The 16805-nt window shown below is 39.8% G+C and overlaps 1 protein-coding gene across 4 annotated transcripts in view; it reads left to right on the top strand.

Moving 5' to 3' along the window:
• LOC109927670 (cadherin-18-like) overlaps positions 1 to 16805 on the top strand; it is a 578296-nt gene that overhangs the window by 389477 nt on the left and 172014 nt on the right. For all 4 annotated transcript variants that reach the window (XM_048616417.1, XM_048616438.1, XM_048616423.1 and 1 more), the window contains one exon: positions 7314 to 7782. In XM_048616417.1, the coding sequence (XP_048472374.1) occupies positions 7561 to 7782 (222 nt within the window). In that variant the 5' untranslated portion in view covers positions 7314 to 7560. The remainder of the gene's footprint in view (positions 1 to 7313; positions 7783 to 16805) is intronic.

A 16805-nucleotide genomic window follows, 5' to 3' on the forward strand; every position in this document is an offset into this window, starting at 1 on the left:
ACACATTTCTACAAACCCTCTCTCTCAGGTCACAGTTGTCCTGTAAGCGTGTAGCTTTCCATAATTCTTTTTAAACTAACCAATGACTTACACCCTTTTTCCTGAGTTAGCCCACTTCTGGAAAACACCCAGCATCTCTGAGTTATTCACACAGTTCTCCAAATTTAAGATCCTTATCGACAACTCACACACTACTTCTGAGAGATCTTGTCTCCTTTTCTGTTACACAGTCTTCGAGAATAATTTACTGCCTCTTCTTGCACGGGTTATTCATGTTTCTTTTTTCTCTCTCTCGGCACTTTCTCTTTGAGGTTGTGTCTTGCCATTGAACATCTTTACCTTTCCAGCTTGGCTGCTTTTAGTTCTTCACTTTTATGTCTGCAGCTGTTCTTAGTGTTCGCTAAATAAATGGCTTGTTTCTTAACTTCCTTCTTGTTGGTAACGCTTCTGGGCTAAGGACTGTCAGATTATTTTTGCTCTTGCTATTATTATCCAAGAAAATGACAATGACCCCTTACAATTTATGCAAATTCATAAAATTTACTTTGAAACATTCTAAAGAAAATAATTACAGATTTCACAAAACATATAAGTAAGTTGCACATTATCATACAACTTTCAGGTTAAAGATTATCACACAAGATTGACTTTTAAATCATGTCCAAGGGGAAATGCTTCTGTGTTGAATAGACTTTCGGATTGGGAAAAAAACATTAAACTTTCCATGTGGTGATTTACTTTCCTAAGTCCTTGCCTTCAGGTTTTTGAAAGCTAACCCAACTCTTGCTGAGAAAGTCTCTGCAAAACCAAAGCAAAAGATTAATCTTTCCAACCTCAGCTTAGAGCGCAGTCAATGCACTCGGGAATAAAACCACAAATAAAAAGAGAATTTGAAATAGGTTAAAGAAAACTGTCTCCTTGCACAAAATGGCTGCGGGTTATTTCTCGACATCACTTTTGGAGTTTTTGATACTAATCTTTCAGAAGCAAAAACATACCTCCACCTGGTCTTGATTTCCCACTATCTGTAGTATCAGAAAATATAAAATTGGAGCAGCAGTAGGCCAAATGGCTGCTGTGCTTATCAACAAGGCCTTTGGTTGATCTGATCTTGCCCTTAATTCCACTTTTCTGCATGTTCCCCTGAACATTCGCTCCACAGTAGCCAAACATTGCCGTCACAATAATATATCGATTTTCTTGACCAGTGAGTTCAGCAATTTGGAACTGACTTGGAACAGGAATGTTTTCAGTGCCCAGGGAATCAATGAAGTACAATAAATCCAGCAGATTAGTGCGTGCTGAAAGGTTACATTCTTGAATAATTATTCATGACAATAATGGATATATCCTTCCTCTTATAATGGAATAAAGGATCTTGAGTTGACTGAAGCGTTATGTTAAACTCAACACATTCTGATCCTCTTGGCTTTCTGTCTGTACAAACTGTGCACTCTAACAATTATCACAGGTTCTTGGCTGGAAACATTACCAGAACTTTCTAATTGTTTATAATAACAATCAAGTTCAAGCATTAATTCTAAATTCATAAACAATGTAAGAACTAGCATTCCAGAGGAAAATCAAATCTCCTTATGACCAAATAAAAACAAAAAGATCAGAACCAAAATATTCATTGAAGATAATTTAAAGTGGCAGATCCTTAGTCAAGCATTAACATTCATGGTGATAATATAATAGGTTAAAAATTGGAAAGGGTGTGTTGAGCTGTATTAAGATTGCTTTTGTATGATCGTAATTGGATCTGCTTATTATGGTCTTAATTAATTCGTAACCTATCCATTCAGTAGCATTATGAAAATAAATTTATTTGATTTTTTTTCCAAATTGAGCCTTCGAAACAGCCTTGCAAATAAAAGAATACATAAAATTCTTCAAGGGCTTGACAGGATAACTGCTAAGTAAATGTTTTTGCACTGACAGGGGAATCTAGAACATGAGGGCACAGTCTTAGAATAAGGGGTCATCCATGTAGAACTGGGATGAGACATTTCTTCAATTGAAGAGTTGTGAATTTATGAATTTCTTTCCCCCAGAGAGCTGAGGGCTCTGAGTTACTGAGAATATACAAGACAGCCGGCAATAGTTTTTTGCAATGAGGGCACATGAGGATAATGCAGCAGCTGAAGTTGAGAGAGGACATCAGCGTGATCTTACATATGGATAAGGAAAAGGAGTAGGCCATTCAGCCCCTCAAGCTTGCTCCACCATTCAGTAAGATCGTGGCTGATCTTATTGTATCCTCAAGTGTCATTGTCCTTCCTCCTGATAAACCTTAAACTTCTTCCTTAATAGAACATAGAACATTACAGCGCAGTACAGGCCCTTCGGCCCTTGATGTTGCGCCGACCTGTGAAACCAGTCTGAAGCCCATCTAACCTAAACTATTCCATTATCATCCATATGTTTATCCAATGACCATTTAAATGCCCTTAAAGTGGGCGAGTCTACTATTTTTGCAGGCAGGGCATTCCATGCTCTTACTACTCTCTGAGTAAAGAACCTACCTCTGACGTCTGTCCTATATCTATCACCCCTCAATTTAAAGCTATGTCCCCTTGTGCTAGCCATCACCATCCGAGGAAAAAGACTCCCACTGTCCACCCTATCTAATCCTCTGATCATCTTGTAATGAAAATCTATCCACTCCTGCCTTAAAAATATTCAAGGACTCTGCCTCCCCCACCTTTTCAGGAACAGACTTTCAAGGACTCATGATTTTCAAAGAGGAAAGGTTTTGTCTTATCTCTGTTTTAATTGAATAAGCCATGTTGCTGTATGTCTGGGCAATCTCAAAGGTGCAAAAGGCCTCTAAGCATCTATTTCTGATGTTCATGTACTTTATAAAATCTTGTATCAATGCTATCATTTGGCGAATCACCAACCTTTGTCTACTAAACTGACAGAAATTAAAACTGGAAAAATAATTAGTGATATTCAATTGACTCTGACTTCTTTAGTCTAGTTATGCTGGCATCTGAATCCTGAACATATTTGTCACATATTACTTTGTCCATGATTGAATAGAGGTGTTAGTAATTAAAATAAGTGCTATATTTTCCTGTGCTAACAGTGCACATTACACATTCCAGACTTGTTTCAATTCATTACTGTTACTTGCTCAATATGAAAGAGGAGAAGGTTGCTTTACCACATCAGGTTTTCAATTACAAAGAGAGCTGACAAATGAAGAACCTGTGGAGTTGATTGGAAGGTGCAAAGGTTACAGGGAGCATTTAAACATTCAACTTTGTTAGAAACATCAATCTGTCTATGAGCGATTTGCTACTCATTATCAAGGCCACCTGACAACTTCAGTGGAGAGGAATGCACAGAGATTTGTATAAGCTGGTGGGCAATCCATTTGCTGCTTATTTCATCCTGCCATTTCTTTCATGTTTTCTGTCACAATGTTATACGTTTCGAAGTGTGTATAAAGCTAGAATTAATTGCTGGAATCTGATTTCCAAGCCTTTGACAAAGTAATATCGATTAGGTCATTTTTAGTAGCTGTGATTGGTATCTTTTTCGCTTTCTGGATCTTAAATTCTCAAATTGTTTTTCAAAACCTCTGCTTTTTCTAGCTCATGTTCTCATTTTTTAGGACGCTTTTTAAAACTGACAAACCTTTTAGCCATCACTCACCTTTTGTGGCTCTGTGTCAAATTGTGATTTTTAACACCCCATCCCTAGTTGACCCCTTGAGAAAATGGTGGTGAGTCACCTTCTTGAACCACTGCAGTCCATGTGCTTTAGGTAGACCCACAATGCCCTTGTGGAGGGACTTCCAGGGTTTTGATCCAGCGACAGAGAAGGAATGGTGATATATTTCCAAGTCAGGATGGTGAATGGTGTGGAGGGGAACTTGCAGGGGATGGTGTTGGCATATATTTGCTGCCCTTGTCCTTCAAGATGGAAGTGTTTGTGGGTTTGAAACTCCCAATGGCAAATTACCCAACTTTTGGAACTCTCTGAAAAAGTCTCCATGTCTGAGATCCTGTCTGAGACTTCAGAGGGTTCTGGCTCACTGAGCTACATCGTTAGCTAGGAAATATTTAGAAGATTAAACTTGCTATAACCCCTGGCTAACTATTGCACTAACAACCACAATGGACAACTGTATATCTCTACTCCCCTCCCCAACTCAAAAACACGCTCCTCCTGACTCCCCTGAGACCTGAAACTGCCCCACCCACCCCTATCCCAATCACTGACTCTTTATGCCCCACCCCTCCCCGTATCTGATAAACTCATCTAACACCACCCCAACTAAAACCCTCCAACTCCCTCCCAATCCCCTCCCACAGACTCGAAACAAACTCTGAACTGACCCACAATCCCTCCAGACCCAACACTCCATTTACACCTGACAACATGGTGACTCCCAACTCCTTTACAAACACACACACACACACACACGCGCGCGCGCGCATACTGACTTGACCTGACACTCAGTCCCAACACTCACTGAACTGATTCTCCCACCATTTCTGAAGAAGGGTCTCGGCCCGAAACGTCAGCTTTCCTGCTCCTCTGATGCTGCTTGGCCTGCTGTGTTGATCTGGCTCTACACCGTGTTATCACAGATTCCCCCACCATCCCATTTCACCTCCAACTACCCCTGACCCCGACTCTTCTCCAACTCTTCCCCACTGAACCCTACCTACTGCCCTGTGGCAGACACTCCTATCTACTCTAATCCCTCACCCATGTGTAACTTGTATCTTACTCACTTTCCTTTGCTCAGGATGTTTCAATCACAGAATACAGCAGTTATTGCTGCAAAACGTGACAGTTTCAGAGGCAATCAAATCCTCTGCTACCTGCATGGGTTCTTGGACTGGACTGCACTGCTTCAGCTGGAACAGAGCTTTTGAGAAACTGTACCAAAGTTAAGTCAACAACGACTGGTCTGATTGGAGTCCCAAACAGAGATTCTGACCCAGATAGGAATATTCAGGCCATTCTGTGTTGCTTTGATCTACCTGCTGGCTTCTTTAGCAATAACACATGAATTGTATTTTATATAATGGTCAATTTTTGCTTTGAATACTGCATTGTAAAATGATCAATTCCACCGCACAATGGCGGCTGTATCCACATAAACGGTCTACTCTTGGTCTAAACTGCCAGTTTGGTCAGAGCTCTGATGTCAACTCTCTCTTTCACATACAGGAGCCAAAAATTCCATATTGAGAACATTTAAGTCCTTACGATAATGTCCTTGATGAAATTTCATGTCTGCACACTTTGTCACAAATTTGAAAGCATTTTCAAAATGGTTTGATTGGTGATTTAAAGTAATGTTGGCTTATATCAGTATTCACTTTGCTCTAAAGTAGTTTGATAACCTTCCCATGATGCATAATTGAATGTTCGAATGCATTATAGGTGCTAAACAGTTGTTGTTGTAAATTAGTTGCAACAAAATGCCAGATTGCAGAGGCGCAACAGGAAATGTTCTAAATTTGATCTTAGGCCTCCACTCGCTAGTTCAGGCAAGTTCAATGATTCAGTCTTCAATTAAACTCCAATTGGACTTCTTAGTAGTGAACCCGTGAAATAAAGGATACAATCTAAAAGGGTGTGCAGGAATAGAGAAACCTGGGTGTATTTGTACATAGGTCACTAAAGGCAGCATGGTAGTTGGAGAGAATGGTTAATAAAACATACAGTATCCTGGACTTTATTAACAGGGACATGGAGCACAAGAGCAAGGAGGTCGTACTAACTTGCAGTTATTTCAGCCTCAGGTGGAGTATTGTGTGCAATTTTTGGAACTACATTTAAGGAAGGGTGTAAAGGCATCAGTGAGAATGCTGAAGATGTTTCCAGGAATTGTTCCCATGATGAAAAATTTCAGTTGTGAAGATAGATCGGAGAAGCTCGGACTGTTCTCCATGGAGTTGAAAGGAGAAAAACCTTTTTCTTTCAGCGAGTTGCTAGTGCCTGCAATGTGCAGCCCGAGAGAACGATGGACGCAGGCTCAATGGAGGCTTTCAGTAAGGAATTTGAGTGTTATCCAAAAAGGAACAATGTGCAGGGTTACAGGGAGAAGGTAGCAGAATGGTGCTAGGTGTGATGCTCATTTGGAGAGTTGATACAGACATGATGGTCTGAATAGTCTCCACCTCTTCTGTGACAAATCTGTGACTCATTCTGCAAATGATTCTGTGATGTCACAAATCCCCAAGGTCCAAAGGTTTTGAGTGCGAGGTAATTGGAGGAAAGGGATGAGAACAATCTCGGAGGTTTAGGGCTGGAGGCAGGGTATTGAGGATGATCTTGTGGGATAAGGGCAAAGGGAGAAGCCAATTTGGTCAGGGTAATGTCGGGGTGGAAGGGTAGTATTAGAAAGGATGATTGGGCATGGAGCTTAGCAATATTGTCTTGTATGAGCTGGTGCCAGAATTTGTTTGATAACTCACCTGAGAATGGCCTTGGAATGATTTATGAGGTTAAAGTACTAAATAAATACAAGCTGTTTGTTTCTGCTTTTTCTTTCATGAATCCACAATGGCAGTGATGGGATGTTGATGACATTTGCTGTTTGATTGCTTGACATTTGAATTTTACTATGTACATTGAATCTTTTCTTGCCACAGGATTAAATTGCAAAACTCTACAGAATACATTAAGAAGCACGTTTTCTTCAGTTGATAAAAGAAAATTACTGCAGATGCTGAAAATCTGAAACAAATGCAGAAAATGCTAAGGGAACTCAACAGGTCTGGCAGTGTCTGTGGAGAGAGAGAGACAGAGTTAATGTTTTGAGTTTGGAATGACCTTTTTCAGAACTATATCTCAAATGTTCTGAGTTCTGAAGATGAGCCATCCCAAACTCAAAACGTTAACTCTGTTTCTTTGTCCAAGATGCTGGCCAAACCTATTGAGTTTCTCCAGCATTCTCTGTACTTGTTTTCTTCGGTGAAAGCTGTGGAGATACATAACGGTGACTGAGAATAATTCCAAACTTTGCAATGAAGCCTGAAGTGGAAAAATCACAGTACTGTCCCCTCAATAAATTAAACATTAACCAGAAGAAACTATCCAAAACATGATTGGTGTTCTTTTCGCTCAACTTGCATCTCAGTGAATTTGCTTGAATCAAGGTCTTATTGATGTTTTTGGCCATTGTGCTTGAGGACAGAATCAGACAATGTGTTTTTGGGTGTCAGATAATGGTAGACGCACGGATGCTTTCAGAATGCCTCAGGTATATGAGTCAGAGGAAAGACTTTGCTTTTCTGTTTAAAATGAAGAGCTAATATTTCTGCTTGTCTTCTCAACAGGTTGAACATGTTAAGACATAGGAAGGTTTGATGAGACCTACAGAACTCGACATCGAGCTTAAAGGATATTTTTCTCTATCATGTGAATGAAAACTGACATTTCCACAGTGGGTCTTCAAACCATGGAAGGATTAGGATCTCCTGGGATTGCCTTGTGATATTGGATTTATAGGTGCCAGATTTGCACTTAGAAAAAAAAATCTGAAAGTAGCAAAGGAATTTGGATCAAGCTCGACGTGGAGTCACAATGAAAATTCCAACCACTCATTCCCTGTGTCCTCTGCTGCTCTGCCTTGGTTTTATCTGCTTCACAAAGTCTGCCCAGAACTCTATTAAGGTGGAAAGAAATCAAAGCAAGCACTTAGAGGAAGAGAAACAGGTGCATCATCGGCCCAAACGTGGTTGGGTCTGGAACCAATTCTTTGTTTTAGAAGAACACATAGGACCAGAAGCTCAGTACGTGGGCAAGGTAAAAATAAAATCAACTCTTACACTATCACTTTGAGAAACTGTTACTCATGATACCTTTACTTTGAACTCATCCCATAGTGAAAATTAATGAATTCACAGGTTGTCACTACCTCAAAGAAACCCATCCATCTCCTATCCCACTCCTTCATTAAATGACCAAGTGCTCTCCCTGAAATGCCTTTACTCACACCAGTGCAATTGCCCTGAACTTTTGTGACACGAGAAGATACCTTGATCGATAAAGAGGACTTTTTTGCACTGGCAGAATGGTCAGTAACCAGAGTGACATGAATTTAAAGTTGTTTGTAAGGAGAAAACATGGGAATGAGGAGAATGTTTCTGTAATGCAGTCGCTGTTGTGATCTGTCAGGCAGTACCTGCAAGCGCAGGAGAGGCAGAATCAATGGGAACTTTCAAAAGGGAAGTGGGTAAATAATTGAAGAGACTATGAGGAAAGAGTGAGGGGAGGGGAATGTAGGCTGAATTGGATAGCTCCTTCAAAAAACTGGCTTCAAAACTGACTGAATGGCCTAATTAGCCGCCCACTCCAGCCACTTGTCAGTGTCCTCTGAAGTTCTGTACTGCCCTCCTCACAGTTTACAATTCTTCCAAGTTTTTCAAACTAGTAATATTAAAAAAAAATGGTGGCACGATAATAAATATTTCGAGAGTACTACATAGCAAGTAGCTGAATGACAAGATGATACCATACACCAATTAAGGAGTTCAGATTAGTTTTAGTGTCACCATTTTACATAGGTAACAATTTCTAATAAGAAAATTGTAAACATTAATTTTAGATTATTTTTCTCATTTTTTTTAATATGGGGTTATTTTTGACTTGTTTTTATTTACAGTTCTAATGAGTTTGAACTCATGTAACAGAACTCAGAGGCATTATATGAATGTTCAAAATAGGATCTTTCTGCTATTTTGTACAAAGTGGGATGTTGTAAAATACCATCACAGGTTCCAAATTATGCCCTCGGAGTTTAGTTCAGTAACAAGATTTTAATCCAGGATTCCAAATACTTCTTGCACCTAATATTAATTTATTTATCAAAATAAATTTACAATTACATTTTAATACAAAATTAAAATGATTTACAATTATCATATTAAAGAGAAATTGAACTATTTCATTATGATGTATCTATAAGAACTTGAACTATATTGATGTTTAGTGAAAAATTAATTGGATTCTGCACAATTAGTTTATTTTTCTTTGCTATTCCCATCAATCTTTTTGCCCAGACCAGTGAAACATTCTTTACAGTTTTGGTTATGTTCCTTGTCTGTAATGTTGGGAAGGTTTTCTTGTTCTGCTGCAGTATAATTACGTATGGAGTCTTGATCTATTTTCCCTGCTCTCTCCTTAAAATAATGCACTTCTACATTCTGAGGAAATGATTCCTGCAGTGCAGTTGGCTTACTATATTGACATAATTCAGCGGTTTTCACTTAGAAATTGCAAAATAGACAGTTGAGAGTTTTAGTTAACAAATTAGACTGCCATTCACTGGGGATGAGGATGTTATTAGGAACACAACTTTGTTAAAACACCTCATTGCCATGAGAAAGAGACCTATTCTCAGCTGGCAACTTTGTCTGAGTTGATTTGGAGTACTGGGTGATTAAGATTCAACAAATGATCAGAAAATAGATATTATTTTATTGTATCTTTCATGACAGTAATTTTGGAGATTTGCCATACGTACCAGTGAGTCAATAAAGTACACAGTAGTCCACATCAACTGCAGTAAAATCCACATAAATTCCTATTTGATTAAAGCATAAGTTTCCAGTTCGCTGGATCATTTTATCTCAGTGGCCTAAATATGACAAATCCACAGAGAACTTTACAGAGAGATGTGAATGCATTTTCAAATGTAATCCTTTTTGTATGAGCTACTTCACTGGGAGAAATTAATCCTCTTTGCACTTATTTTTCTCCCTATGTAAACAGGACAGACTGTAACTGCATCTTCCACAAATGGTCAGGATTCAGTACAAGGTTTATAAGTCGGAGCTAGTTTAATTATTGCCACTGCAAACTAACACATAGCCTTCATTCCTATATTCATGATACATGACCAACTAATTCTAATTTCATTTATCCTGACCAGTTCAATATCTGTTTAAATCTTTGATATTTGACTCGAAGATTTTCAACAAGATTATTTTGATTTTCAGTTTGCATGAAAACCCCTTTTGCAAGCATGTTTATCAAGACATTCCTTGTGAAAACTCTTCAACATCCAACTCATTTGAAATTGTTATTTGAATTTCGATGCTCATTTCTAGCTTCAACATCATTCAGACCCTCTTCCATTAACCACAACTGACAGAAATATTTAACAATGTTTTCATCTGCAAAGAGAAATTTTGCAGATGCTGGAATTCTGAAGTCAAAAGAGAATCAAAGTGATTGGTTTTTGTTTGAAAGTTGTTTAATTGTTTAATGTTTCCGACTTGGCTATGGATGAGTGTTTTCCTAGAGGATTGTAACCTGCAATAATTGCTTTGTGGTGAGGATGCTTCCCTCTGATTGTAGATGAGCAGTTAATTAAAATCAGTGAAGAACAACAGAAGACAAATTTCTTCTGTGCACAGGGTGTTAAAAAGGGCAGAGTTACAATTCTCTTAACACTAAGTACATGGCAGATGTTCATCCATCATTTCATTCCGTTTCCTCAAAGAATTCCAATACCCAAAATGAAAAGTTCAAGGAGAGGCCTGTGCAATTAAAAGATACGTTTTAAATATCACCTTCCATTCCTATTGACCTTCACACTGGCATGAAGCAAAAATGAGAATTCTGTAATGCAAAAAAAAACACTCAATCTGAAATAATTCTGAAAATACCCAGAAGGCACGATTATAAATTGAGGATATTATGGTGGCTTGAGGTGTGAATTAAATTAAAGGGATAGCAGTGGAAAGGCAATGGCAAACATTCAAAGAGCACATGGGTGAGTGCAGTAATTGTTCAATTATGAAACAAAAAACCGAAAGAGCTAGAGAAACTCAGCAGGTCTGGCTGTATCTGTGAAGAGAAAACAGAGTTAATGACCAAGCCAATTTTGTATCTAATTTATCAATTCACTGTGGATCCCATGTGACTTAATCTTCTGTACCAGCCTACCATCAGGGAACTTACCAAATGCATTTGCAAAGTCCATGCAGACAACATTCACTGCCTTACCCTCATCAATGATCTTCATCACTTCCTCCAAAAAACTCAGATTTGTGAGACAAGACCATTCCCGCACAAAGCCATGCTGACTATCCCTAATACATCCATGCTTTTCCAAATGTGAGTAAATCCTGTCTGTAAGAATTTTCTCCAACAATTTCTTTACCCTGACTGATGTAAGGCTCACCAGCCTATAATTCCCTGGATTATCCCTGCTGCCCTTCTTAAGCAAAGGGACAACATTGGCTATTCTTCAATTTTCTGGGATGTGGCATATGGCTCAAGATGATAATGATCTCTATCAAGGCCACCATGATCTCCTCCCTTACCTCCCTCAGTATCCTGGGATGCTTACCTACCTTAATGATTCTCAAGACACCAATACCTCCTTCTTAATATCGAAATGCCCTGGAATATTAACATACTCCTCCCTAATCTCACCATCAACCATGTCCTTCTCTTTAGCGAATACTTATACAAGCTACTCTTTAAGGACCTCACCCGCTTCCTCTGGCTCCATGCATAAATTGCCCCTTTGTCCCTGAGTGTATTTTATATCTACATATAAAGTGCTTTGGGATTCTCCTTAATCCTACCTGCCAAGGACTTTTTCTGGCTCCTTTTAGCCCTCCCAATCTTTTGTTTAAGTTTCTTCCTGTATATTCCTCAATTGTCTTGTCTGATTTCAGTTTCTGACACCTTACATATGCTTCCCCTTTCTTTCTGAAAAGAAGTTTCATTATCTCCTGTCATCCAAGACTCCTGAATCTTGCTATCCTTACAAGAACATGCCGGTCCTAACTGCAACAATTAGCCTTTAAAAACCTTCCAAATGTCAGGTGTAAGTTTACCCTCGAACGGCCACCCCAATCTAACTTCTTCAATTCTTGCCTAATACTGTTATAATTAGCCTTCCCTCAATCTAGCATTTTCACCCAAGGACCAATCTTATTCTGATTCATAACTATCTTAAAACTTATGGAATTGTAATCACTGTTCCAAAAATGATCCTCCAATGTAAGGAGCAGTGATCATAATTCTGTCCTTCCTGGAATGTTGAGTTCCCAGTACTGCCCCTCCCTCAACCACATCTCTGTGATGGCAACAAAATCACAATTCCACATATCAGTCCATGCCCTTAATTCATCTGGTTTATCTGTAATATTCACAACTTTAAAGTAGAGGCCATCCAGCCTTGCCTTACTCTCCTGAAACTCAACATGGCTGAACTCCCTGTGCCCCTTGGTTCCTTTCCAAGAGTAAGCTGTGTCTCTGTTGCACTGACTCTTTCTGTCTCCTCTTCTGGCAAATTGCAAATGAGAAGTTGAGGCTGCATGTGATCTTCAGATAAAGTTGGCAACAGTAAAACTAGGATCAGCAGATTTAATTACTTCTTTTTAAAGCCACATAAGGTGACATATGTTTCTAAAATACTTTGATTTTATATTTCCACCAAAAATTCACAGCACTTTAGGAAGCAGAGAACAAAATTTGGTAGAAATGCCCAATATGAGATTGAGTGCAGAACTGAGAAAGCAACACTACTGGTGTGGCAGAGGAGAGGCTGGTTATGGATGGACAGACAGGTTGACATCGACAGTGGGCAATCCAGTGGAGTTTCTAATGTAAAGAGTTAATACAAAAACACCCAACACATTCATGACAATAAATGTGAGCATATGAACAAGGAACACAAGTAGGCCATTCGACCCTTTGAACCTGATCCACCATTCAATAAGATCATGGCTGATTTTATTTTAACCTCAAGTTTACATTCCTGCATATCCCCAATAATCTTTCACCCCCTTGTTAATGAAGAATCTAACTATTTCTGCCTAAAAATATATTAAATAAGCTCCAAAGACTCAGCTCATTCAGAAAATGAACACTGTCTGCCATTTTGATTCCCACCCAACATGTTACCAGTTGCTATTGGTATCCTCTCAGCAGAGCTGACCTATTTCCTTCTGTTAAGACCGACCATTAACATGTCATGTTACAGCTGTACGGGACATTAAGATTTTGGCGTAGATCTGTAGCTCAGGTTGTGGGTGTTGAGGTTGGTTGGCTCGCCGAGCTGGTTTGTTGTTTTGCAGACGTTTCATTACCATGCTGGATAACATCCTCAGTGCAGCCTCCGATGAAGCGTCAGTGTGTTTTCCTGCCTGGTTTTTAAACTCTGGGGGCTGCTGAGATGGATTGCCTCACTTCCGGGTTTCCTCCGTAGTGGAATGTATATGGGGTCGAGTTCAATGTGTTTATTAATAGCATGCTTCGTGGAGTGCCATGCTTCCAGGAATTCTCGTGCTTGTCTCTGCCTAGCCTGTCCCAGGATCTTGGTGTTGTCCCAGTTAAAATGGTGGTTCTCCTTGTCCATGTGGATTGAGATGAGTGAGCATTGGTCCTGTCTTTTTGTAGCCAGTTGGTGTTCGTGTACCCTTGTTGTTAGTTTCCTTCCTGTTTGTCCGATGTAGAGTTTCTCACAGTCTCTGCAGGGGATCTTGTAGATGACATTGGTCCTGTTCATGGCGGGGAGTGGGTCCTTGGCTCGGGTGAGCAGTTGTCGTAAGGCTGATGTGGGCTTGTGTGCCACTGTGATGCCCAGCGGTCATAGGAGTCTTGTGGTGAGTTCTGACGTGTTTCTGATGTAGGGTAGTGTGATGAGTGTGTCGGGGCGTGTAGAATCTTTCTGCTGCTGTTTTTGTAGGCATCTTCTGACCCAGTTCTTTGGACTCCTACAACCGCTGGGCATCAGAGTGGCACACAAGCCCACGTCAACCTACGGCAACTGCTCACCTGAACTAAAGACCCACTCCCTGCCATGGACAGGACCAATGTCATCTACAAGATCCCCTGCAGAGACTGTGAGAAACACTACATTGGACAAACAGGAAGGAAACTAACAACATGAGTACATGAACACCAACTGACTACAAAAAGACAGGACCAATACTCACTCATCTCAATCCACATGGACAAGGAGAACCATCACTTCGACTGGGACAACACCAAGATCCTGGGACAGGCTCGGCAGAGACAAGCACGAGAATTCCTGGAAGCATGGCATTCCATGAAGCATGCTATTAATAAAGACATTGAACTTTGCCCCATATACATCCCACTACGGAGGAAACCCGGAAGTGAGGCAATCCATCTCAACGGACGCCAGAGTTTAAAAACCAGGCAGGAAAACACAACTACACTTCATCGGAGGCTGCACTGAGGATGTTACCAAGCATGATAATGAAAAATCTACAAAACAACAAACCAGCTCCGCGAGCCAACCAACCTGTACAGGACATTGGTGAGGCTACTTTTAGAATACTGTGGACAGCTCTGTCACTCTTCCATAGGAAAGATGTTGTTAAACTTGAGAGGATGCAGAAAAGATTTTCAAGGACAATTTGAGACTGGAGACTTTGAGTTACAGGGAGAGGCTGAATGGGTTGGGTCTTTTTTCCCTGGAGCATCAAAGGCTGAGAGGTGACCTTGTTGAGGTTTATAAAATTATGAGAGGCATGGATAGGGTGAACACCCAAGTCTTTTTCCTTGGGTGGGGAAGTTCAAAACTACAGGACATAGGTTTAAGGTGCAAGGGGAAAGATTTGAAAAGGACCGGAAGGGTAACTTTCTCGTGCAGAGGGTGGTCTGTGTATGGAATGAGCTGCCAAAGGAAGCGGTGGAGGCTGGTTCAATTACAACATTTAAAAGATATCTGGATGGGTACATGAATAGGAAGGTGTTAGAGGAATATGGACAAAATGCTAACAAATGAGACTAGGTCAGATTGGGCTATCTGTTTGGTGAGGACGAGTTGGAGCAAAGAGTCTGTTTCCATGCTGTGTTATCCTATGACTCTAAGACTGTATCTTCATCTATATCACTCCTCTCCCTCCATTAGCTCTCCATTTGCCTTTTGCTCTGAGCACCCTCACAATCTGTTCCACTTTCCCCTCCTCCCTAACTTTGTCAACAGCATAAAAACCATCATTTTCCATCCATGTCCAGTTCTGAAGAAGAATTATATCAGAATTGAAATATTAACTCTTTCTCTCTCCACAGATGTTGACAGACTCGCTGAGTTTCTGAAACACCTTTTATTTCAGATCTCCAGAATCCATAGTGCAATGCTTTTGTTTAATAGCTCATTTGTATAAATCTCACACCAATTAACAAGCTTCAGCAGTGATGTGCTTGTTAATGATTTGTATATTTGTTCCATAGTTTAAATAAATGTGTCATGGATTGACAGTTCTGTAACGGATTCTAAGGGCCAGATTAAATCTCCTCATTTGAAGTTCAGGTTTATTGTCCCTATATTTGAATCAGATGTTTGGGTCCTATCAATTGTTGTTTGGAATACAGCTTCTTTGTGAGAAAAGAAATGAGAAGAATCCCACTAATATCTTGCACTTAACATTCCTTTATCCAACTGTTCTCCATTAATTGATTAGGCTGCAAAATTGCCTTGTGTTCCAAGGGAGATATTGGGATTCCCAGTTAGGTTTCAGAGAGGGGTGTTAAGTGCTTTGACCCAGAATGTATGAGAGTGTAAGGCACCCCAGTGGGGTGTATGTGACCACCAGTGTTGGAGATTTTGTTGGAGAGTTTGAAACTATTTTGTTGGTCTTACTGAAGGGGGAGGTGACTTGATATGAATTCAACTTTTTACTGACATTCCTCTGAAAGAAAGATATTGCTTGAGGGGACCAGTTGATTGGACAGGCAAAAATGAAACTTAAAATGTCAGAAATGAATCAATGAGCATAATCTTTGATATCACTGGGGGACTAAATACAAATAGTAAAAGGCAAATAGTATAAGGCATTGTGAATAGAATTCTTTATCAACAGATAGTAATGCCTTTAGGTTTTGTGACTGATTTGGCGAGTCAAGTGTATGTTTGAAACTGAAGGTGAAGCTAATTACTAAAATGTAAATTTATCACAACATCCAAAACCAGTATTTAAGCTCCACAAATGTAACTGTGAAAAAGACACATGAGGTAAATATTTTCACTCTTGTAAAGAGTAAGCTCAGTGGAATAGATAGCTGTAGCATCTACAGGTACTGACTCTCTGATTCACTATTTTACTGAGCTGTGCCAGCAATTTGCTGCACAGTCAACATTTTATAAAGTCAACAGCCAGAATTCTGATCCCTTGAACTTTCAGCAGTAGAGCAGTGACCCTGATTTAATTTATTGCTGTCAATCACCTTAGAAAATAGCAGAAACATCAAACATGGGGAAGGTGGGGTTTGTCCTAAGCCCTCACGAACCACCTCAAATATATTGAGTTGCTGCTCGTCAGTCAAATGTAGAAACACTTGATGCAGCTATTGACTAGTGCATGCGTTCATTTCACCTCCTCATTTTGGAAATAAGGCATCAGCCCTTTGCTGTTGACTCGGCATTCTGTCACAACAGTTCTGAGGAAGGGTCACCGGACCCGAAATGTTAACTCCATTTTTCCCTTCACAGATGCTGCCAGACTGGCTGAGCTTTTCTAGCAGCTTTGTTTTCGTTCCAGATTTACAACATCCGCAGTTCCTTCAGTTTTTATTCGGCATTCCGTCATCCTGTTCCAGCATCAGTGTGAGAGGAAGCATTGATTAATGCGCTTTCTCAGAAATGGATCAAAAGATTGGGAACTTTACTTCAGTACGCTACCTAATTACTGGATACATGCAAATGGATTGATCATAATAGAAGAAATATTTTTGAATCTCTTAAACCTTTCCAGGAGAGATTGCAACCTCTCAAATACACTTACTTAAATTGTCAGCAGTTGGAGTCAGGGATAGTAAGAATATGGATTTGTCAT

The sequence above is a fragment of the Rhincodon typus genome, chromosome 2 (assembly GCF_021869965.1).
Source record: "Rhincodon typus isolate 14 chromosome 2, sRhiTyp1.1, whole genome shotgun sequence".
Taxonomy (NCBI): domain Eukaryota; kingdom Metazoa; phylum Chordata; class Chondrichthyes; order Orectolobiformes; family Rhincodontidae; genus Rhincodon; species Rhincodon typus.